Source organism: Phyllobates terribilis, unplaced genomic scaffold (genome assembly GCF_046119375.1).
Source record: "Phyllobates terribilis strain yellow unplaced genomic scaffold, ASM4611937v1 Scaffold_1__5_contigs__length_1240528914, whole genome shotgun sequence".
In the NCBI taxonomy this organism is placed as follows: domain Eukaryota; kingdom Metazoa; phylum Chordata; class Amphibia; order Anura; family Dendrobatidae; genus Phyllobates; species Phyllobates terribilis.
In genome coordinates, this window is record NW_027362761.1 from 777,143,048 (window position 1) to 777,167,273 (window position 24,226).

A 24,226-nucleotide genomic window follows, 5' to 3' on the forward strand; every position below is an offset into this window, starting at 1 on the left:
ATTCACTGCTTAGGCCAACATTGCACAGGAGACCCAGTTGCTATAAATGGAAAAAAAGGTTTAGTTAATGCCCTCTGACCTCCATGTCATTTCCAAGGGGCATTGGAGTGGCTCGAAATTTTTGGTAGGCATTGCACTCACTGTATGCCCTATAACTGTGTAGCCGAACCGCTCCTTTTGTTCCAGAAACATATCCTACAAGACATATCTGGTTGACTGCCTGATATTGATGTGAATGGTCCCTGTTCCTCCTGCTCTTTCTCCTTTGCCACTACCTCATCCATCATTTATCACCTGAAGCTTTGTTTTAACGGGAGTCATAGAACTTGGATAGTAGCAGGAAAACATCCAGAAATCCTCGGAGGAGGTAGGATATGCGCCAAAACGCTGACCACCTCAGGCCTAGCCGCTACTACATACATACGCTTGCATTACAACAAAACAAAGCAGATGCTAACTTCTATGATCCTCATCATGCTCCTCACCTTGGCACTCTCAAGTCCCCTGATGGAGAAGCCAGGGCCCACCGGAGGAGTCTGAGAGTCCGGTGGGCTCGGCCAATGCTGCCCTAAAGCAGGCCAGGCTAAGAAAAGTGTGGGAAAGGTTACCGGGACAAATAGGGGTGGCTGGGGACCGAGTATGGACACACGGCCACCCCCTGGAGGCTGGGGAGCTAGCGGGGACACCCGACCACCAGGCGGCTGGGGACTGAGTATGGATACCAGGCCGCCGACACAGCCATGGTGTGGTGGCCAGATTCCGCCTCCACATGCCTAAAACGCCCAATTTAAAGTGCAAGCAAGCAAGCAGTATGGTATTGCAGCCTGGGGGTGGGTGGGTGGCATGCTGCATACTTGTGCTTGCATTGCAAGGAATGGGAGAGGTACAATTGAACACTGCCCTAGGACAAGGACTTGAATGGGGATAGTTGCAAGTCTGCAACGACAGGTGCAAGGTGTGAGGCATCTTCGCATGTACCATGAACAGGGGTTTGGCATGCACACACTACAGCCTAAAACGTTTTGGAAGAATGTTCTCTGGTCAGATGAGACAAAAGTAGAGCTTTTGGGGAAAAAGCATCAACATAGAGTGTACAGGAAAAAAAAAGAGGCATTCAAAGAAAAGAACACAGTCCCTACAGTCAAACATGGCGGAGATTCCCTTATGTTTTGGGCTTGCTTTGCTGCCTCTGGCACTGGACTGCTTGACCGTGTGCATGGCATTATGAAGTCTGAAGACTACCAACAAATTTTGCAGCATAATGTAGGGCCCAGTGTGAGAAAGCTGGGTCTCCCTCAGAGGTCATGGGTCTTCCAGCAGGACAATGACCCAAAACACGCTTCCAAAAGCACTATAAAATGGTTTGAGAGAAAGCACTGGAGACTTCTAAGGTGGCCAGCAATGAGTCCAGACCTAAATCCCATAGAACACCTGTGGAGAGATCTCAAAATGGCAGTTTGGAGAAGGCATATATCAGGGACCTGGAGCAGTTTGCCAAGGAAGAATGGTCTACAATTCCAGCAGAGCATTGTAAGAAACTCATTGATGGTTACTGGAAGCAGTTGTTCGCAGTTATTTTGGCTAAAGGTTGTGCAACCAAGTATTAGGCTGAGGGTGCCAATACTTTTGTCCGGCCCATTTTTGGAGTTTTGTGTGAAATGATGAATGATTTGATTTTTGCTTCATTCTTTTTTGTGCTTTTTCCTTGCAAGCAAATTAAATGAAGATAATAATACCAAAGAATTTGTGATTGCAATCATTTTCAGGAAGAAACTGAGTATTATCTGACAGAATTGCAGGGGTGCCAATACTTTTGGCCACCACTGTAGGTCTCCACAAAATCTGCTTAACTACTTCTATCAGCAGTATTAATATTCATCAGAATGAGCCCTTAGAAGGACTGTTAGTGTAGATGAAATTAATAATAGTGGTGTGGAATCCTTGTTTAAAATAAGCACCAATTCTCTTCCTCGCTCAGCTGCAGCTCTCCCTACTCTGCCTGTTTGACGTGTAGACTGTGACGAGCATAGGGTCCCGGGTCTTATATAGAACCGATGACAGCCAATCACTGTAATGCCACAACCAACATGGCTACGTCATTACAGTGACTGTCAGGCAATCCGTGCATGTTAATAGGCATCCTAAGAAGTGCCAAACGTGTGGGGCGGGGACTCGAGCTCCTGCCCGAACATTCAAAAAATACTCGCCAAGTAACGACCATCTCGAGCACTGTGATTCTCGAGCGAGTTACGAGTAGTGACAAGCATGCTCGCTTATCACTAATAGACATGTTAATTATATACAAAATCGTAAAAATGGAAACAAAATCTTCAAAACATCTCAATTTATTTAATATTGAGCATAAGCATCACGTGCAGAGATACATGCACTTATACGCCTTGGAATTCTATCATTGAGGTTATTAATGGTTGTCTGAGGAATGTCATGCTGAATGCACTTGGGGACGTAAATCATCAAGATCTGCTGCTGGCAGCTTACTTTGCAAATGTCAATCAGTGACTCCCCAGATGTGCTAAATGATACACAAGTCTGCAGATGCTGCAGGCCAAGGTAGCACATTTTGGACGCACAGGCTACTCACAGTTTCATAAGCAACTTGTTGCCTGGTGTAGTGTTGAAAAACTTCTCCAGGGATACTTTGGAGAAATGGCCTTACCATTGTTTCCACCACAAAATCAATGTAATGATGTTCTGTTAGTATCCCTGGAATGAACATTAGAGGGGTCAAGATACTGTACATTTTGCCACCCCACACCACAATCCAAGGAGTAGGACCAGTGTGAAGTTCCCTTGTAAAGGGCTCTTCATGGCAATACTCACATGGAGTCAAGACTGGCTATCATTGCTTATTACCAAAGTGTGACTCGTTGCTGAAGAGGATAGACCTCCATTCCAGCCTGAAGTACAGAATGGATCACTTCTCCTGTGTACCTTTTGCTCTCATTCCAGTTTGTCGTTCACCAAAAGCAAAGTTGAACAGTGCTGACATCTTTGTTTACGCACGTTGTGATCTACCGGAGTGATAAACTGGCGCATCGACGAACAGGAGCCATCGCACAATCATCCCACAATACTTGATCCAATATTTGAGATTTCATGTGGCTAAAAAAATTAGCTTTCTATCTGACTTTCATGCCCCTTCCACACACCACAGATTGGAGCTAGGTGCTTGAAAATTTGCAGATCTTAGCGACACCTGTTATTTCTTTTACTTACATAACTTCACGATTTGTCCTAGTGAGTGTAGCAATTTCCATGCTTAGAATATCGCTGTATTTCAAAAAGTATAATTCTCTATTCAAATCTTATTTATTGGTTATAAGTGCTGTCTACATTTGGATAGAGAGAAACATATCCCTGGGTATATTTGACATATCCATATGTTTATATTGGCTGAATATATGCCGAAAGAGCATGTCTTTCTATTAAAAACGGCTATATATTGTTAATTATTTTGAAAAGTGAATTAAATAGAAGTGGAAATCAATGGGGGATGTAAATAGCTTAGATCATTGTCCAATGGGAAATCAGTAGAGGTTGTACATATTTTTGGAAGTGGTGTTAAAAATTTCATGTTGTTCTGTATGCATTAAATATGACGTTCACTGGTATTTCCATATGGCTACATCTATGTTTCAATATATTTTTTTTACATCTATCTTATTCTATATAGCATTACTGAGATATTTGTTTTACATGCAGGTAATCCCATGCCCTTTGCAGCATTTAATGGTGAAATGAATACCCTTTCAGTGTGAGAACATTTCTGGTCATGCATGAATAAATCATTCTTTCCTCTGACACATGTGACTTGTAGTAGTGAGATTTAGCATTGACTTTTAAATCAAAAGGGATGTTTTTCAGCTCCTTGTGATTTGTGACAATATTGTTTTGTTTTATTCTTCTCGCTTTCTTAAAAAACGAAACTGACACAGATCAATACCTTTGATGGAAGGTAATAATCAGGCCTATTAAGTGACAAAGGTTTACTCTGTAACAGCTGTGCTGGCGGGAGAGGAGAGCTTGTCTGACTAATGAATCGTGAAACAATCAGGCAGTAGCCATTTGTGTTTAGATCTGTAAATATGGTGTGGTTCAAGTGCCAGACCATTGCCGGCACTCCAGCTGGGGGCACAGATGGTCCACATTCAAAGCAGCACAAGTGTAAGGAGATTTTTTTATTATGATTTTATTTCTTTTTCCCACATTGCACCTCTAAAACTAGCTCACATTGAAAACTTTATCCAAAATCCATGAAAAGGAAAACCTCACACATCCGTAAACATAGCAACATAAATGCATACAGAATCATTATTAATATATTATACTAGGATTTATCTATCAAACTATCTATCTACGTAAGAAACATTGAAAGAGAACTGTTGGAACCCACATTTATAAAATATCTTCATAAAAAAAAGTATGAATTCAAATGTCCCAGAAATGTGTCAGACGTTTTTAAAAAGTGAAGCAAAAAAAATTAGTCCACATGGTGTGCACCAAATGCATTTTGTGTATAACACCCCTCTAAGCTGACTCCGTGGGCAAGGTGTCCGGTAGTTCTCACTTGAATATGGTGCAATGACTCCACCCAAATCTTGCTGTGAGCTCTAGGGGGAGGCAGGAGGGTCTTCCTCTTCTGCCAGGGGTAGACTCTGGAAACCCCTGTCCGTGCTCTGTAGATGAGAGAGATGAGATTAAAACAACCCAACAAGTTTATCGCACAGGGGTTAAAAGGTGTAAATGGGAATGGGCATAAAAAGGAACAGTGAACAAAGGATATCACACAAACACAGCAGATAGCCAACCCTCTTAAAGGTAAAGGTTGTGATTTGTAGCTAGCTTAGGTGTTGTGATAGAACAGGGCAATCCTTGGGGGTACAACAGTACAGCAATCATACGTACATTCACCAATTATATCTACGCTGCTGGCCCTCAGTTATGGATGGCACTTCCCTTTTAATTGACAGCAAACACACTCCTAACTAATAACACATAATCCAATAATTGCTGCAGCAATGCCAGTAACACAACTGGGGCTCAGTTGCTGCGTATGTTGGCGCGCTTACAGGAACCATTGGCACACTTTAGTATCACAACTAGTGTTGAGCGAGCATGCTCGACACTCTCACTACTCGGGATGTTCGGTGAGCACTGAACATTTCCGGGTTACTCAGGCGGGAGCTCGGGTCTCCGCCCTGCATGTTTGGCGCTCTTTACAGAGCCAATGAACATGCAGGGATTGCCAGCCAGTCACGGTAATGCCGCAGCCATATTGGTTGTGGGCATTACAGTGATTGGCTGGCCGCACAGCATACCTCGAGTATTTAAAACCAGGCGCCGCCATCTTGGACACATTCGCCCGGGATCAGACAGTGTAGGGTCAGTGCTGCTGAGTTAGGGAGAGATATATAGTGCGAAATAGGTAGTGTAGGGTCTCTAAAGCCTGCAAAATCAAACAAACAGTCCTTCTCAGGACTAATATCCATCCCAGATATCAGGCAGGCAGGCTGTATAGGAGACGCAGTGGTTATACCAACAAACACTGTTTAACAGTCCTGTGTGCTACCGCTGCTCAAATTGCTAGACTTATTTTTCCGCCCCCCCAAAAAAATTTAGTGTGTCTGTGAGTGTTCAGACACAAATATATCTGTTTAAAAGAGTCTGGTGTAGGCCAGATAACTAGAACTGTGGTTTTGCAGTTCCACGGTTCAAATCTCTGTATTATCCACTTTTTTGCCTTTTTGCATAAAAAAAAACATTTTGAGTGTCTCGCTGACTGTTCAGACACAAATATATCTGTTTAAAAGAGTCTGGTGTAGGCCAGAGAAATAGAACTGTGGTTTTGCAGTTCCACGGTTCCAATCTCTGTATTATCCCCTTTTTTAATAAAAAAAAACATTTTGAGTGTCTCGCTGACTGTTCAGACACAAATATATCTGTTTAAAAGATTCTGGTGTAGGCCAGATAACTAGAACTATGGTTTTGCAGTTCCACGGTTCAAATCTCTGTATTATCAATTTTTTTGCCTTTTTTCAATAAAAAAAAAATTTTGAGTGTCTCGCTGACTGTTCAGACACAAATATATCTGTTTAAAAGAGTCTGGTGGAGGCCAGATAACTAGAACTGTGGTTTTGCAGTTCCACGGTTCAAATCTCTGTATTATCAATTTTTTTGCCTTTTTTCAATAAAAAAAAACATTTTGAGTGTTTCGCTGACTGTGCAGACACAAATATATCTGTTTAAAAGATTCTGGTGTAGGCCAGATAACTGGAACTGTGGTTTTCCTCTCCAAGCCACTCATAAGCATCAAGAATAAAAAGGCTAGACTGGACTTTGCTAAAAAAACATCTAAAAAAGCCAGCACAGTTCTGGAAGAACATTCTTTGGACAGATGAAACCAAGATCAACCTCTACCCGAACGATAGAAAGAGAAAAGTATGGCGAAGGCGTGGTACAGCTCATGATCCAAAGCATACCACATCATCTGTAAAACACGGCAGAGGCAGTGTGATGGCTTGGGCATGCATGGCTACCAGTGGCACTGGGTCACTAGTGTTTATTGATGATGTGACACAGGACAGAAGCAGCCGAATGAATTCTGATGTATTCAGAGCCATACTGTGTGCTCGGATCCAGCCAAATGCAGCCAAACTGATTGGTCGTCGTTTCATACTACAGATAGACAATGACCCAAAACATAAAGCCAACGCAACCCAGGAGTTTATTAAGGCAAAGAAGTGAAATATTCTTGAATGGCCAAGCCAGTCACCTGGTCTCAACCCAATTGAGCATGCATTTCACTTGTTAAAAGACTAAACTTCATACAGAAAGGCCCACAAACAAACAGCAACTGAAAACCACCGCAGTGAAGGCCTGGCAGAGCATCAAAAAGGAGGAAACACAGCGTCTGGTGATGTCCATGAGTTCAAGACTTCAGGCAGTCATTGCCAAGAAAGAGTTTTCAACCAAGTACTAGAAATGAACATTTTATTTACAATTATTTAATCTGTCCAATTACTTTTGGTCCCTTTAAAAACAGGGTGGCACATGTTAAGGAGCTGAAACTCCTAAACCCTTCATCCAATTTTAATGTGGTACCCTCAAATGAAAGCTGAAAGTCTGAACTTCAACTGCATCTGAATTGTTTTGTTTAAAATTCATTGTGGTAATGTCTAGAACCAAAATGAGAAAAATGTTGTCTCTGTTCAAATATATATGGACCTAACAGTATATTTGTTTAAAAGAGTCTGGTGTAGGCCAGATAACTAGAACTGTGGTTTTGCAGTTCCACGGTTCAAATCTCTGTATTATCCACGTTTTTGCCTTTTCTGCATAAAAAAACATTTTGAGTGTCTCGCTGACTGTTCAGACACAAATATATCTGTTTAAAAGATTCTGGTGTAGGCCAGATAACTAGAACTGTGGTTTTGCAGTTCCATGGTTCAAATCTCTGTATTATCCACTTTTTTGCATAAAAAAAAAAATGTGTGTGTCTCGCTGACTGTTCAGACACAAATATATCTGTTTAAAAGAGTCTGGTGTAGGCCAGATAACTAGAACTGTGGTTTTCCTCTTCCACGGTTCAAATCTCCTTTTTATTACCCTTTTGCCATTGATAGTGCAAGTGTAAGCTATTTTACTTAATTTACAATGGGCAAGTCGCGTGGCAAGGGACGTGGAACTGGACGTTCTGGTGATGGTGTGTGCAGAGGATGGGGCCGTGGCCAAGGTGAAAATGTGCCACAACCAACAGCCACATCTTCTCACTCCCAGTTCTTGACCGAATTACTAGGGAAGCACACAACAGCACCATTATTGCGAACTGATCAGTTTGAACAGCTTATTAATTGGATAGCAGATAATACTTCCAGTCACCTGGGCACCACTACCTCAGGTCTGTCTTCCACACGATCAAGTGTTAGTAGCCGTGAGTCTCGACTGCATACTCCTCCTCACCCTGATGCTCCTTCCTCCTACCATGCCGAGTGTCGTCAGACAGCAACTGATCCCACAGTTGGACACTATGAAGAGCTGTTCACTGGTCCATTTCCAGATCTGTGCCCCTCGCCTGCTCCGCTTGAATTGGTGGAAGAGGAGATCCCATGTAGCGATGGCAAAATATTTGAACAGCCACGGCCACAGGAAGGCGACGCTGGCAATTTGTCACAAGAGGTGGACGATGACGAGACACAATTGCCACAAAGTGAGGAGGAGTACCGTGGTGCGGAAGTGGATGGGGAGGAGGTGGTGGATGGTCTAGTAACTGACCCAACGTGGCAGGAGGACACGCAGAGCGAGGCCAGCAGCACACAGGGGGAGGGAGGCAGAGTACCCCAACAGGCAGGATGAAGCAGCGTGGTGGCTGCACACAGAAGGCGGGCAACCGTTCCCCGTAACACCAACACGAGGGACGTTGCAACCGGTAGGTCTTCCAGAGTCTGGAATTTTTTTAAAGACTCTGCTGATAACCCCAAAAAGGCCATTTGTACCACCTGCCATGCCAGCAACAGCAGGGGTGACAAAACTACCAGCCTGACCACCCCCAGCATGATCAGGCACATGGCAGCAAAGCACCCGACTTTGTGGGGTGAACCCCAGGGTCCATGACCAGTGTCAGCGGGTGTCACCACTGCTTCTTCCACTGTTGTGCGTGCAATAGAACCCCCTGTTTTGTGTGCAAGGCAATCCCCTGTCAATACTGCATGCAAAGATGCCCCCTCCTCTCAGTCTTCACTTGTTATGGCAGTTTCTCAAGAAACAGCATCAACGTCCACGTCCACGTCCCACCACAGCGTTCAATTGTCCATATCCCAGACCTTTGAACGAAAGCGGAAATTCGCAGCTAACGCACAGGCCACAGTCCTAAATTCGCACATTTCACGACTGCTTGCATTGGAAATACTGCCTTTTAGGCTGGTGGAGACGGAATCCTTCCGCAACCTTATGGCGGTGGCCGTCCCTCAGTACTCGGTCCCCAGCCGACGCTATTTTGCCCGGTGTGCCATCCCCGCACTACACAAGCACGTGTCCCAAAACATCTGCCGTGACCTCAACAACGCAGTTACAGGGAGAGTCCACCTGACAATGGACACGTGGACAAGTGCTTGTGGCCAGGGATAGTACATGTCCCTGACGGCACACTGGATAAACATAGTGGATAAACATAGTGGAAGCCGGGACCCAGTCGGACATTGGGACGGAACACATCCTCCCCACACCGAGGATTGCGGGCCCTATGTCAGTCAGAGTTGCCCCCACAGTATACAGCTCCTGCGCAACATCCTCCTCCTTCTCCTGTTCAGCCTCCATCTCAGAAATCACCACATCAGTTACAAGCTGGAAGCACTGCAGTACTGCCTCCGCCAAGCGGCAACAGGCTGTGCTGAAACTCCTAAGCTTAGGTGAGAAACCTCACACTGATTGTGAGTTGTGGACAGCTGTGAAAGAGCAGGCAGATCTGTGGCTGAGACCGCTGAACCTACATCCAGGCATGGTCATGTGTGACAATGGCCGTAACCTGGTGGCGGCTCTGAGTCGAGGCGAGATCACACATGTACCATGCCTGGCTCATGTGCTTAACCTCGTGGTTCAGCGGTTTCTTAAATCGTACCCCGAGTTGCCAGATCTGCTCGTCAAAGTACGCCGCCTGTCAGCTCATTTTCGCAAGTTGGCTACAGCTTCCGCCGCCCTTGCTGTGTTGCAGCAGCGTTTGCAGCTTCCGTCACACCGACTAGTGTGTGATGTCCCCACACGTTGGAACTCTACCCCCCACATGTTGCAAAGGATTTGTGAGCAGAAGAGAGCAGTTGTGGAGTACCAGCTTCAACAAGACCATCGATATTCAGGTCAGACTCCACATATAAGACCTCAGGAGTGGACCTGGATGTCTGACATCTGCACCATCTTGACACACTTTGAGGAGTCCACCCAGATGGTGAGTGGCGATGACGCCATCATTAGCGTCAGCATTCCACTTGTCTGTCTTTTGCAACGCTTTCTGCACAGAATTAAAGAGGAGGCATTGCAGCCAGAGTATGATGAGATGGATCAAGAAGCCGTAGCGGTCGATTACACACAGCCCAGCCTCATCTCATCCCAACATGCATTGGGGGACAATGAGGGAGAGGAGGAGGAGGAGGTAGAACAGGAGCTTGTATCATGCGCTGTAGACGGTATTACCTGTACAACTGTCATACTGTCGGTTCAGCGTGGGTGGCCTGAGGACAGGGGGGAGGAGGAGGAGGAGGAGAGCATGGTCAGTCGTCATCTTGGTGAGGACACGGAAGTCTTGCCCGTTACCAGTCTGGCACGCATGGCTGACTTTATGTTACGCTGCCTTAACAGTGACCCTCGCATTGTCAAAATGTTGGGTGACAGTCATTACTGGTTGGTGACACTTTTAGACCCCCGCTACAAGGAGAACTTTCACTCTCTTATTCCTGAGGTGGAGAGGTCTACAAAAATGGGGCAGTACCAGAAGGCCCTTGCTGCAGAACTGTTAAAAAAGTTCCCATCTGAACACGCTAGCGGCAGAGGTCACAGTTCGTTGACCAACCTAGGTGTACAAGCGAGAGAGAGGCAACTCCAATCCAGCAGAGGCAGGGGAGCACTGTCAAGGTTCTGGGACAGCTTTCTGAGACCCGCCCAGCTTACAGGCCCTGAGGCGCGGGGTACTCTCACAAGGAGTGGAAAGTTTCAAAAGATGGTGAGGGAGTACCTTGCCGACCATACCAGCGTCCTCCGTGATTCCTCTGTGCCTTTTAATTATTGGGTATCCAAGCTGGACACTTGGAATGACTCGCTCTGTACGCCTTGGAGGTCCTGGCCTGCCCTTCCGCTAGCGTGTTATCGGAGCCTGTTTTTAGTGTCGCTGGGGGAATTATAACTGATAAGCGCACTCGCCTGTCAGCTGACAATGCTGACAAGCTGACCCTTATCAAAATGAACAATGGCTGGATTGGGCCAGACTTCTCATCACCACCAAATGACAGCAGAGTAACATAAAGTCAAATCCACTGTGTTTTTTCTGGAGGTGTATTCACATGTTCCGCTTCACACCCACACATGGGTATACGCTTCCTCATTTCGGCTGTTTTATGTTCTTCTCCTTATCCTCAGCCTTTACCACCACTTTACCACCAGGGTGACCGTGGTCCATGTTGCCATTATTGCAAGTTCCTCCGTCCTTATTTTTGTCAGCTTTTGCTTGGAAGGCATAAGCAAAGACTGTGGGAGACCCACTCCCCAATAATGGGAATAATATTTTTAAGATGCTATACTGCATGGCTCTTGTAAGTGGCATTGCAATTTCCTCCTTCCTAATTTTTGGCAGCTTTTGCTTGGAGGCATAAGCAAATACTATGGGAGACACACTCCCAAATAATGGGAATAATGTTTTTAAGATGCTGTACTGTATGGCTCTTGTAAGGCACATTAAGAGCGTCTTGTTAAGCTACTGCGACCTCCACCACTTTTCCGAGGGGCATTAAAAGCGTCATGTTAAGCTACTGGGACCTCCACGTCTCTTCTGAGGGGCATTAAAAGCGTCTTGTTAAGTTACTGCGACCTCCACCACTTTTCCGAGCGGCATTAAAAGCGTCTTGTTAAGCTACTGGGACCTCGACGTCTCATCTGAGGGGCATTAAAAGCGTCTTGTTAAGCTACTGGGACTTCCACGTCTCTTCTGAGGGGCATTAAAAGCGTCTTGTTAAGCTACTGCGACCTCCACCACTTTTACGAGGGGCATTAAAGGCATCTTGTTAAGCTACTGGGACCTCCACGTCTCTTCTGAGGGGCATTAAAAGCGTCTTGTTAAGCTACTGCGACCTCCACCTCTTTTCCGAGGGGCATTAAAAGTGTCTTGTTAAGCTACTGGGACCTCCACGTCTCTTCTGAGGGGCAATAAAAGCATCTTGTTAAGCTACTGTGACCTCCACCATTTTTCCGAGGGGCATGGGCATTAAAAGCGTCTTGTTAAGCTACTGGGACCTCCACGTCTCTTCTGAGGGGCATTAAAAGCATCTTGTTAAGCTACTGGGACCTCCACCACTTTTCCGAGGTGCATTAAAACCGTCTTGTTAAGCTACTGGGACGTCCACGTCTCTTCTGAGGGGCATTAAAAGCATCTTGTTAAGCTACTGTGACCTCCACCACTTTTCCGAGGGGCATTAAAAGTGTCTTGTTAAGCTACTGGGATCTCCACGTCTCTTCTGAGGGGCATAAAAAGCGTCTTGTTAAGCTACTGGGACCTCCACGTCTCTTCTGAGAGGCATTAAAAGCGTCTTGTTAAGCTACTGCGACCTCCACCACTTTTCCGAGGGGCATTAAAAGAGTCTTGTTAAGCTACTGGGACCTCCACCACTTTTCCGAGTGGCATTAAAAGCATCTTGTTAAGCTACTGGGACCTCCACGTCTCTTCTGAGGGGCATTAAAAGCATCTTGTTAACCTTCTTTGACCTCCACCATTTTTCCGAGGGGCATTTAAAGCATCTTATTAAGCTACTGGGACCTCCACGTCTCTTCTGAGGGGCATTAAAAGCGTCTTGTTAAGCTACTGGGACTTCCACGTCTCTTCTGAGGGGCATTAAATGCATCTTGTTAAGCTAATGGGACCTCCACGTCACTTCTGAGGGGCATTAAAAGCGTCTTGTTAAGATACTGCGACCTCCACCACTTTTCCGAGGGGCATTAAAAGCGTCTTGTTAAGCTACTGGGACCTCCACGTCTCTTCTGAGGGGCATTAAAAGCGTCTAGTTAAGCTACTGGGACCTCCACGTCTCTTCTGAGGGGCATTAAAAGCGTCTTGTTAAGCTACTGGGACCTCCACCACTTTTCCGAGGGGCATTAAAAGCATCTTGTTAAGCTACTGGGACCTCCACGTCTCTTCTGAGGGGCATTAAAAGCGTCTTGCTAAGCTCCTGGGACCTCCACCACTTTTCCGAGGGGTATTAAAACTGTCTTGTTAAGCTACTGGGACCGCCACGTTACTTCTGAGGGGCATTAAAAGCATCTTGTTAAGCTACTGCGACCTCCACCTCTTTTCCGAGGGGCATTAAAACCGTCTTGTTAAGCTACTGGGATCTCCACGTCTTTTTCGAGGGGCATTGAAACCATCTTGTTAAGCTACTGTGACCACCACGTCTCTTCAAAGGGGCATTAAAAGTGTCTTCTTAAACCACTCTGAACGCCACAGCTCTTCCAAGGGGCATTGAAATGTTGTTTTTAATTACCTCTAACCTCCATGACTCTTCCAACGGGCATTGCATTTCCTCCTAATTTTAGTCAGCTTTTGCTTTTCAATGAAAAGTTTAAAATGAAGGGAGACCCACTCCCCAATAATGGGTAGAAGGTTTTTAGTACGCTGTAATCCACGTCTGTTTCAAGGGGCATTGCAGTTCCTCACAATTTTTGGAAAGCCTTCCATTCACTGCTTAGGCCAACAGTGTACAGGAGACCCAGTTGCTATAAATGGAAAAAACGGTTTAGTTAAGGCCCTCTGACCTCCATGTAATTTCCAAGGGGCATTGGAGTGCCTCAAAATTTTTGGTAGGCATTGCACTCACTGTATGCCCTATAACTGTGTAGCCGAACCAGTCATTTTGTTACAGAAACATATCCTACAAGACATATGTGGTTGACTGGCCTGATATTGATGTGAATGGTCCCTGTTCCTCCTGCTCTTTCTCCTTTGCCACTACCTCATCCATCATTTATCACCTGAAGATTTGTTTTAACGGGAGTCATAAAACTGGGATAGTAGCAGGAAAACATCCAGCAATCCTCGTAGGAGGTAGGATATGCGCCAAAACGCTGACCACCTCAGGCCTAGCTGATACTACATACATGCGCTTGCATTCCAAGGAAACAAAGCAGATGCTAACTTGTATCATCATCATCATGTTCCTCACCTTGGCACTCTCAACTCCCCTGATGGAGAAGCCAGGGCCCACCGGAGGAGTCTGGTTCTCTGGTGGGCTCGTCCAATGCTGCCCTAAAGCAGGCCGGGCTAAGAAAAGTGTGTGGGGGGATGTTCCAAGGAGAAATAGGGGCGGCTGGGGACCGTTTATGGACACCCGGCTGCCCCCAGGCGGCTGGGGACCGAGTGTGGACACCCGGCCGGGTGGCTGGGGACTGAGTATGGATTCCAGGCCGCCAACACAGCCATGACGTGGTGGCCAGATTCCGCATCCACATGCCTAAAAGGCCCAATTTCAAGTGCAAGCAAGCAGTATGGTATTGCAACCTGGGGGAGGCTGGGTGGTAGGCTGCACACTTACGCTTGCATTCCAAGAAAACAAAGCAGATGATAACTAGAGATGAGCGTTGTTCTACTCGAACTGTTCGCCAATCTCAAATTCGAGCTGTTTTGGGCGGTGTTCGAGCCGTTCGGTGAACACGAACGATTTGCGAAAAATTCGGCTGTTCGAGGTTATGTTCGATAACTGTTCGTGCACCAAAATCATAACTGGATTTTTTCTCAGTAATGATGAAAATTAGTGTTAATACGCAGTTTGAGTGTACAGCGGGGCGGGGGGAGGGGCAGGGGATGGATCTCTGCAGGAATAATGAAGATCTCCATTTTTTTTTCTCTTTCCCGCATTTACAGTGGGGAGGTGCAATCTGTCAGCCTATCAGCAGCGCACACACGGAGCGAAGTGCTTTTTTTCACACAAGCAAGGGCATGTGTCATTGGCAGTGTATGTCACATGTCCTTGCCCTATAAGACCAAGCCATTTTCCCCGTCGCCACCATTTTCTCACTGCTGCAGCTGCGTGTTAGACGGCACAGCTGTTGCTGTGTGCGCTATACCTTGTTAATTTCAAGCCAATTTTCGCACAAATCTACAGATAGCTTGGGAGAAGGGAATAGCTGTGATTGCAGTCCTTTTAAGGACTAGGTTACAGCATTTCCTACGACTTTTATCAGGCAGGTCTGTGCTCTTAAATAGATAGGTTGTGGGAGTAAAGACTAACTGTAATTGGAGTCCTTTTCAGGACTAGGTTACATCAGTTCCTATCAGTTTTTGCCAGGCAGGTCTGTGCCAGTGCTGTGCAAGTTTTTTTCACAGCATTTGGCTGAATCTAGCAAAGCTAATCCTTTTTGGCCTATTGCAGAGTGTGTTAGTCAGTGGAGTAGCCTATCTGTGTTGCAAGATATACCACCTGTGTATAGAATACCAATTTTTTTTATTGCACCTAGTGAAGTAAAATCTTTTGGGCATAGCATCATTCTATTAGTCCATCTATACTGACCTCCATCAGGTTGCAAATTGAATATAATTTTTTTCTGCATCTAGCTCTGAAAAAATATTTGGCCTTCTAGCAGTGTGTGGGACTTTCTCTATTAGTCCATCTATACTGACCTCCATCAGGTTGCAAACTGAATATATTTTTTTCTGCATCTACCTCTGAAAAAATATTGGGCTTGTAGCTGTGTGTGGGACTTGTTCTATTAATCCAACTATACAGACCTCCATCAGGTTGCAAACTGAATATAATTTTTTTCTGCATCTACCTCTGAAAAAATATTTGGGCTTCTAGCTGTGTGTGGGACTTGTTCTATTACTCCATCTATACTGACCTCCATCAGGTTGCAAATTGAATATAATTTTTTTCTGCATCTAGCTCTGAAAAAATATTGGGCTTCTTGCTGTGTGTGGGACTTGTTGTATTAGTCCATCTATACTGAACCTCCATCAGGTTGCAAACTGAATATATTTTTTTCTGCATCTGTGACACCCCAGGGGTCTGGTTGTCACAGTGATAGAGATATTACGTCTGAGAGCAGGTGGGAGGTCCTTTGGTCAGGGATCCTGTGCATGCCACACCTCCTGCCCAGCCTTGGGAGGGGAAGAACTTCCCCTGTATAAACCCGGGGCTGAGGCAGGGTTAGTGAGTCCAGGAAGAGTAGAGACAAGAGCAGCATAGGAAGCAGCAGAGTCACAAGGAGTCAGGGGCTGGCAGCTAAAGAGCTCGCCCTGACTAAGAAGATTCTTTACCGGACCCGGAGTCCGAGGCTGTGGGGACTAACTTCTACCCAGCAGCAGAATCCGTCAGGCAGGGGATTTCAGGTCCCCTGGCCCAGAAGCCCGAAGGCCCGGTCGCACGCGTGGGACCAGCACCGCCATCGTGGAGCGGAAGCCATTAGAAGGCCCCGAGTCACCGGCCATACGGGTGAGCACCACACGGTACACTCAGGGACGTGGGCTACTTACATCAGCTTCTAGCAAGGTAGCCAGAAGAGTACAGTCAGCTTGGGAGGCCTACAACTACGCCTGGCCAGGGGAGATCCCATCTGCTCAAGGACTGACCAGGCCCCCGTTCGCTAGTACTCCGGGAGGGTCTATCGTTGTTACCAGTAAAGACCCTGAACGCTACCATACCGTCTCTGAGTGGTTCCTGCTACCCCCATCATCCACGTCGGCTGCCCTGAGGCCATACCCCTCCCGTTGGGGGTTATACTATCACGCTGCACCATCCTTCCACCGGCCTCAGCGGTCTGCCCTGCAGCAGCAGCCCCCTGGCTGCATTCAACGGGTGGCGTAGTCATCAACCATTTTCTACCGCTAACAGACTGCCGTCCAGTTTGACTCCCTGGGCACGGACCGGGTCACCGCCACGAGACTACAACCCTAAACAGATCCGGCTCCGGGTAAGCTCCCGCGTGCGCAACGCAGCGCGACACAGGCCCAGGGGCGCGTCAACTTTGGCGTAGTCGGCAGGATCACGTGCCCGCAACCACCGGGTACTGCGTGCCTGAAAAGCAAAGACTGTTCAAACTTACCAGTGGTGAAGATTCCCGCCATCGGTGAAGATTCCCGCCATCCGGCGCCATCTTCAGCCTTCTTCCCGCCATCGGTGAAGTTTCCCGCCATCCGGCGCCATCTTCAGCCTTCTTCCTGCCATCCGTGGAGTTTTCCCGCCATTGGACGCCATCTTGAGGACGCCGCGCGGGAAGAAGAGGGGCGTGGACTCCGAAAGCGCGCGAGAACTGAAGCCCCGCCTCACGTCCGGACGTTGCGTAAGGTCCTGGAAGGAGCCCAGCAGACGCCGACGTCACAGGAGCGCGACGGAAGGTCCTCAACCCTGACGATCCACTGCGGAGCCGCGGCCTACGGAACAGGATCATCGCAAGGTAGGCCACGGTCCACTAGGGGGGAGGAAGATGTCGGATACGGAGGAGAGCTCCACTGCCTCAACCCCCGCCAGCGCTACCGCTGTTGCAGTTATGCCCTTCACCATGCCCTATATCCCGGGAGCAGCTTGGCTACCCCAGTACTCAGGGGAGTCACATACCCTGCATGACTTTAGAGAAAAGCTGGATAGCCTCTTCCAGGTGTACCCCCTCACAGAAGAGCAAAAAGTGAGCATCCTGGTGGCCCAACTAACTGGGGCAGCCAAAAGGGAAGTAAAATCCTGGCCACCTGGGAGGAAGACTGTCGCAGGGATACTAACCCGGCTGAAGGACACCTTTGATACCCGCACCTCAGCCGAGATTAAACTTAGATTCTACGGGTGCAAGCAGCGAGCGCATGAGAGTATAAGGGACTATGCACTCAACCTACAAGAGGCCCTGAGGGCCATTAAGCAGACCGACCCTAATGGAGTGGGAGACGAGGACAGGCTGTTGACCGAACAATTTATAGAGGGTTTATATTGCAATGCCCACCGCACCCAGTTGCGGGCAATGGCCTTACAGGACCCTCATCTAGAATTTGCACAGTTCAAGGACAGAGCCATCCGGGTGCTCCGAGAACCGGCACCAGGTGGCGTTGTGACCCACAGACGCCCCACTACCACTTACTACCAGGAGGCGGCGCCCTTGTCAGCAGGGCCTGTGGGAGCTGATGCGCAGGCTTTGGACAATGACCCGGCTCCAGACCTACACCATCAGTTCCAAGAGCTAGCTAAAAGCGTTGCTGCGCTAACCCGAACTGTGCAGTCTTTACAGGTTTCCACTCCAGGGAAGATCCAGCTGGCATCCGGACCGGAGGACATCCCGTGGCGTCGACCAAGGAGGACCCCACCGGCCAGAGGAAGACCCAGTGACCGATACAGCGAGGACGGACGACCCATCTGCCGCCGCTGCAATCAACCCGGACATATGGAAAGGTACTGTTCTTTAAACGGGCACAACCTGGGGTAGAGGGCCAACCCCCAGGAAAAAGATCACCAGGCCCATCGAACTGGCGCGACAGATATGTGGGAGGACGTCCAGTCTTGCCTGTGGTACTGGATGGCATTCCCATGAGTGCCCTACTGGACACCGGGTCACAGGTCACCACCATCCCGTACGTGCTCTTCAAGCAGTACTGGAATGACTCGGATATTACCCGCTACCCTGACGACGACTTGAGTATCATCGCCAGCAATGGTCAGCCCGTGCCACAGATCGGATTTAAAGAGGTGACCATCAAAATTGGTAGAGTCGAACTGGCCGCACAGGGACTGATCATTGTAGATATTGACAAACATGAGAGTCACCCAAAAATAACTCTAGGAACTAATGTAATTGAAAATTGTCTTGCAGAGGTGATTTTCCTTTTACAGCAGGTTGCCAAGAACGCCAGCTCCGGCGAGCAGCGGGTGCTCCAGAAAGAGATCCGGGCACTGATGCAACGGCAACAAGTGGAACTCTCCGGCGGTGAGATTGGTAGCGTAAGAATGTGTGACCCTTTTCCTATTGCCATGCCCCCAAAAAGTGAAATGATGATTTGGTGCCGGGCAGCTATTGGTCTGAGAGGTAGAGATTACCAGGCAATGGTAGAACCAGTTTACTCAGACAGTAGGCCCACCATTTTGACAGCACGGGGGGTGGTCAATGTACGCCATGGGAGGGTGCCCGTTCGCATAATAAATATCGGGGAGAGGGAAGTGTACCTGCCCCGGTATGCCACGCTAGCCAAATTATATACCACTAATCAAAATTCTATACAATCTGTGGAACCCTTGCCTCCATCTCACCCGGAGGAAGGTAACGGCTCTAAGAAAGACATGGAGGACTGGTGTCAGCAACTACATCTGGGTACTGACTCCACTCCCTCACACCAGAAACAAGGAGTCTATCGGGTGGTTCAAGAGTATGAGAGAGTGTTTAGTAAACACCCGTTAGACTTCGGGCGAGTCAAGGGGGTAGAACACCGCATCCCCACGGGAGATCATCCTCCCATAAAAGAGAGGTATCGACCCGTACCCCCTGCACATTACCAACACGCCAAGGGGATGCTTAGAGACATGAAGGAGGCTGGGGTAATCCGGGATAGCTGTAGCCCCTGGGCAGCCCCACTAGTTTTAGTCAAAAAGAAAGACAACACCATGAGGATGTGTGTAGATTACCGGAAAATCAACCGTATCACACACAAGGATGCGTACCCCTTACCAAGGATAGAGGAGTCATTGGCTGCTTTAAGATCTGCTAACTTCTTCTCTACCTTGGATCTCACTAGCGGGTACTGGCAGGTTCCTGTAGCAGAGGCGGACCGGGAGAAGACCGCATTCACCACCCCGATGGGACTTAGCGAGTTCACCTGCATGCCGTTCGGACTCTGCAACGCCCCAGGAACCTTCCAACGATTAATGGAGTGCTGTCTGGGCCACAGAAACTTCGAGACGGTCCTGTTGTACCTGGACGATGTCATCGTATACTCAAAAACTTATGAGGACCACCTGAAACACCTGGCGGAGGTGTTCGAAGCTCTGGCGAGTTACGGCCTAAAGGTGAAACCCTCCAAGTGTCACCTCCTGAAACCAAAGGTGCAATACCTGGGACACGTGGTGAGCGCTGACGGAGTGGCTCCCGACCCCGATAAGATCACCGCAATCAAAGGATGGCCAAGCCCTTCCAGCGTAAAAGAAGTGCGGCAGTTCCTAGGGTTGGTAGGCTACTACCGAAGGTTTATTCCCGGTTTCACCAAAAAGGCAGCACCTATGCAGGACCTCCTGATAGGCCAGTCCCGGAAGGCCAAGAACCAGAAGCCGCCCTTCAAATGGGAAAAGCTAGAAGAAGAGTCCTTCCGCCAGCTGAAGATGGCCCTCACGGGGGATGAAATCTTGGCGTACCCGGACTATAGCCAGCCCTTCATCCTCTACACCGACGCCAGTAACATCGGGCTAGGAGCCGTACTGTCCCAGATTCAGCAGGGGAGAGAACGAGTAATCTCCTATGCCAGCCGAAAACTGCGACCCACCGAAAGGAACCCCGAAAATTACAGCTCATTTAAGCTAGAGTTCCTGGCCGTGGTATGGGCAGTCACCGAGCGCTTTAGGCATTACCTCGCTTCTTCCCGGTTCACCGTATACACGGATAACAACCCGCTGACACACCTGGACACGGCAAGACTCGGTGCCCTGGAGCAGAGGTGGATGGCCCGTCTGTCCAACTACGAGTTCACAATTAAATACCGGGCAGGGCGCTCCAATACCAACGCGGACGCCCTGTCCAGGATGCCCAACCTGCCGGACGGAGGAGAAGATCCGGAGGGACTGGAAGAAGTTGAACTCCCTGCGTTCCACCGTCATGGGACTATCCAGTATTCCCACCGGGTAAGGAGTAAGCAGGCTGCTACGTTGAACCCCTTACCTCACTACAACTGGGCGGAAACGCAAGACAGCGACCCTGCCGTCCGACTGGTGAAGGAGATGCTGACTCGCCCGGAGGCTAGCCTGGAATCAGACGCTCCAGAGGAAGCCAAACAACTATGGGCAGAGAAGAGTCGACTGTTCCTTTACAAGGGGAAGTTGTGCCGCAGAATGGTTAACTCCAGGACGCATGAACTACTCTGGCAAGTAGTGGTGCCACGAAGAGACGCAGCCATGGTGATGGAGGCATACCACGACGGAGCTGGACACTTCGGGTGGAAAAAGCTGGAGTTCCTGCTGCGCGAGCGGTTCCACTGGGTAGGCATGAGGGGAACCATCGAGAAGTGGTGCAGAGACTGTGGCCCGTGCAATCTGAGAAGGAAGGACCGGGCCAGCCAGAAGACTCCCCTGCAGTCCATCGTCACCCGGCAACCGTTGGAACTGGTAGCCTTGGATCATGTAAAACTGACCCCCAGCAGAAGTGGCTACGTCTACGCGTTAACCATCGTGGATCATTACTCCCGGTTTCTGGTTGTCGTCCCCGTCAAGGACTTAACGGCTCGAACAGCAGCTAGAGCCTTCCAGCAGCACTTTTGCCGTCCACACGGGTACCCGGACCAAGTGCTGACGGACCAGGGACCTGCCTTTGAAGCGGAGGTCTTCCAGGAATTCTGCAATCTGTATGGCTGCCGGAAGATAAGGACGACACCCTACCATCCGCAAACTAATGGACTTTGTGAGAAAATGAACCAGGTGGTAATGGATCTTCTAAAAACGTTGCCCCTGGAAGAACGCAGTCTGTGGCCTGAGAAGTTGCCCGATCTGGTGGACCTATACAACCACATCCCGGTAGGTTCCACCAACTGTACCCCGGCTTACCTAATGAGGGCAAGACCTGGTAAGTTACCTGTTGACCTGGAAATGGGAGTCCTGACGCCCGAGGACACTTCACCAGAAACAGACTGGGACACAGAGAGGCAGCAGCAGTACCGGAAAGTACAGGAGAGCGTGGAGCGAAGTCTCTGTCAGGCTAGGGAAAGACAAGAGAAGACTTACAACCAGTATGCTCCCGCTGTTCCCCTGGTACCCGGAGAGCAGGTCTTGAAGAGGAAGAGACGGCTCCACAAGTTGGACGACCAGTGGGAGAAGGACCCGTACACCGTACTGCCCTCAAGCCACGAGAACCCGAAGGTCTGTACCATCAGTAAAGACGGAGGGGAAACCACAGCCATTGTATCCCGGGACCACCTGAAGAAGTGCCCCGAACAACTGAGGAACCCTGAGGAGGAACAGGAAGACCATCGACCCGTGGAAGAAAGGGAAGATATGGTTAGTACCGTGCTCGGGGACTTCCCTCGGTCTTGGACTCAAGTCAATGGTGCAGTTGTGGTACCCGTACTCACCTTCCTCCAACCATCATCCCAAGAACCTACGGAGCAACGGGTAGAGCTGGAAGAGCAGCCGGTCCAGGAGGCAGAAGACTCCACCCAAGCGGAACAGGAGAATCCACCCTCTGCTTATAGTGAGCCTGCCGTACCCCTAGTGAGACAAAGAGCCGGTAGACAGCTGCCCAGTTTACCCTTGACAGCTCCTACACCCTGTAGTTCAGGGCCAGACAGTCAGCTCCGTAGGTCCACTAGGGCCACTAGAGGCCAGTTACCCGCACGTTGGAGGATCTAAATGTTTAAGTTGTTTTACAATGTTTACCTGTTTATTGTTGCTTGTGTGTAATTTTGTGTTTCTAGTTGTTTTTAGGAGTCTTCGGTGGATTTACCGGGAATCCTTTGTATATAGTTGGAGCGTAACCCAGGATGGACTAGAGACTGTTAAGGACTCGGGGTAGGACAGACCCCTACCTGGTTACGTCTCCCTGTGTTGGTGAAATGGACACCTTTGCTTTTCTTCAAAGACTGCACCCGGTTGCGGACATCCGTGACCATCTTATTGTGTTTCCTTATTGTATTTTATTGTTCTTTGATATACCTTGTTATATTTTTCTAAAAAGTGTTTAGTCCCGGAGTACTAAATTTCACTAGGGGGGAGTGTGACACCCCAGGGGTCTGGTTGTCACAGTGATAGAGATATTACGTCTGAGAGCAGGTGGGAGGTCCTTTGGTCAGGGATCCTGTGCATGCCACACCTCCTGCCCAGCCTTGGGAGGGGAAGAACTTCCCCTGTATAAACCCGGGGCTGAGGCAGGGTTAGTGAGTCCAGGAAGAGTAGAGACAAGAGCAGCATAGGAAGCAGCAGAGTCACAAGGAGTCAGGGGCTGGCAGCTAAAGAGCTCGCCCTGACTAAGAAGATTCTTTACCGGACCCGGAGTCCGAGGCTGTGGGGACTAACTTCTACCCAGCAGCAGAATCCGTCAGGCAGGGGATTTCAGGTCCCCTGGCCCAGAAGCCCGAAGGCCCGGTCGCACGCGTGGGACCAGCACCGCCATCGTGGAGCGGAAGCCATTAGAAGGCCCCGAGTCACCGGCCATACGGGTGAGCACCACACGGTACACTCAGGGACGTGGGCTACTTACATCAGCTTCTAGCAAGGTAGCCAGAAGAGTACAGTCAGCTTGGGAGGCCTACAACTACGCCTGGCCAGGGGAGATCCCATCTGCTCAAGGACTGACCAGGCCCCCGTTCGCTAGTACTCCGGGAGGGTCTATCGTTGTTACCAGTAAAGACCCTGAACGCTACCATACCGTCTCTGAGTGGTTCCTGCTACCCCCATCATCCACGTCGGCTGCCCTGAGGCCATACCCCTCCCGTTGGGGGTTATACTATCACGCTGCACCATCCTTCCACCGGCCTCAGCGGTCTGCCCTGCAGCAGCAGCCCCCTGGCTGCATTCAACGGGTGGCGTAGTCATCAACCATTTTCTACCGCTAACAGACTGCCGTCCAGTTTGACTCCCTGGGCACGGACCGGGTCACCGCCACGAGACTACAACCCTAAACAGATCCGGCTCCGGGTAAGCTCCCGCGTGCGCAACGCAGCGCGACACAGGCCCAGGGGCGCGTCACATCTACCTCTGAAAAAATATTGGGCTTCTAGCTGTGTGTTGGACTTGTTCTATTAATCCATCTATAAAGACCTCCATCAGGTTGCAAACTGAATATAATTTTTTTCTGCATCTACCTCTGAAAAAATATTTGGCCTTCTAGCAGTGTGTGGGACTTTCTCTATTAGTCCATCTATACTGACCTCCATCAGGTTGCAAATTAAAAATAATTTTTATCTGCATCTAGCTCTGAAAAAATATTTGGGCTTCTAGCAGTGTGTGGGACTTGTTCTAATACTCCATCTATACTGACCTCCATCAGGTTGCAAATTGAATATAATTTTTTTCTGCATCTAGCTCTGAAAAAATATTGGGCTTCTAGCAGTGTATGGGACTTGTTGTATTAATCCATCTATACAGACCTCCATCAGGTTGCAAACTGAATATAATTTTTTTCTGCATCTATCTCTGAAAAAATATTTGGCCTTCTAGCAGTGTGTGGGACTTTCTCTATTAGTCCATCTATACTGACCTCCATCAGGTTGCAAACTGAATATAATTTTTTTCTGCATCTAGCTCTGAAAAAATATTGGGCTTCTAGCTGTGTGTGGGACTTGTTCTATTAATCCATC

General features: G+C 48.5%; 1 protein-coding gene across 1 annotated transcript in view; it reads right to left on the minus strand.

Annotated features, from left to right (window-relative positions):
- Positions 1–24,226, minus strand: part of LOC141157188 (uncharacterized) — a 96,658-nt gene that overhangs the window by 52,114 nt on the left and 20,318 nt on the right. The window contains exon 2 of the mRNA XM_073644190.1: positions 4,589–4,697. Coding sequence (XP_073500291.1) covers positions 4,589–4,697 — 109 coding nt within the window. The remainder of the gene's footprint in view (positions 1–4,588; positions 4,698–24,226) is intronic.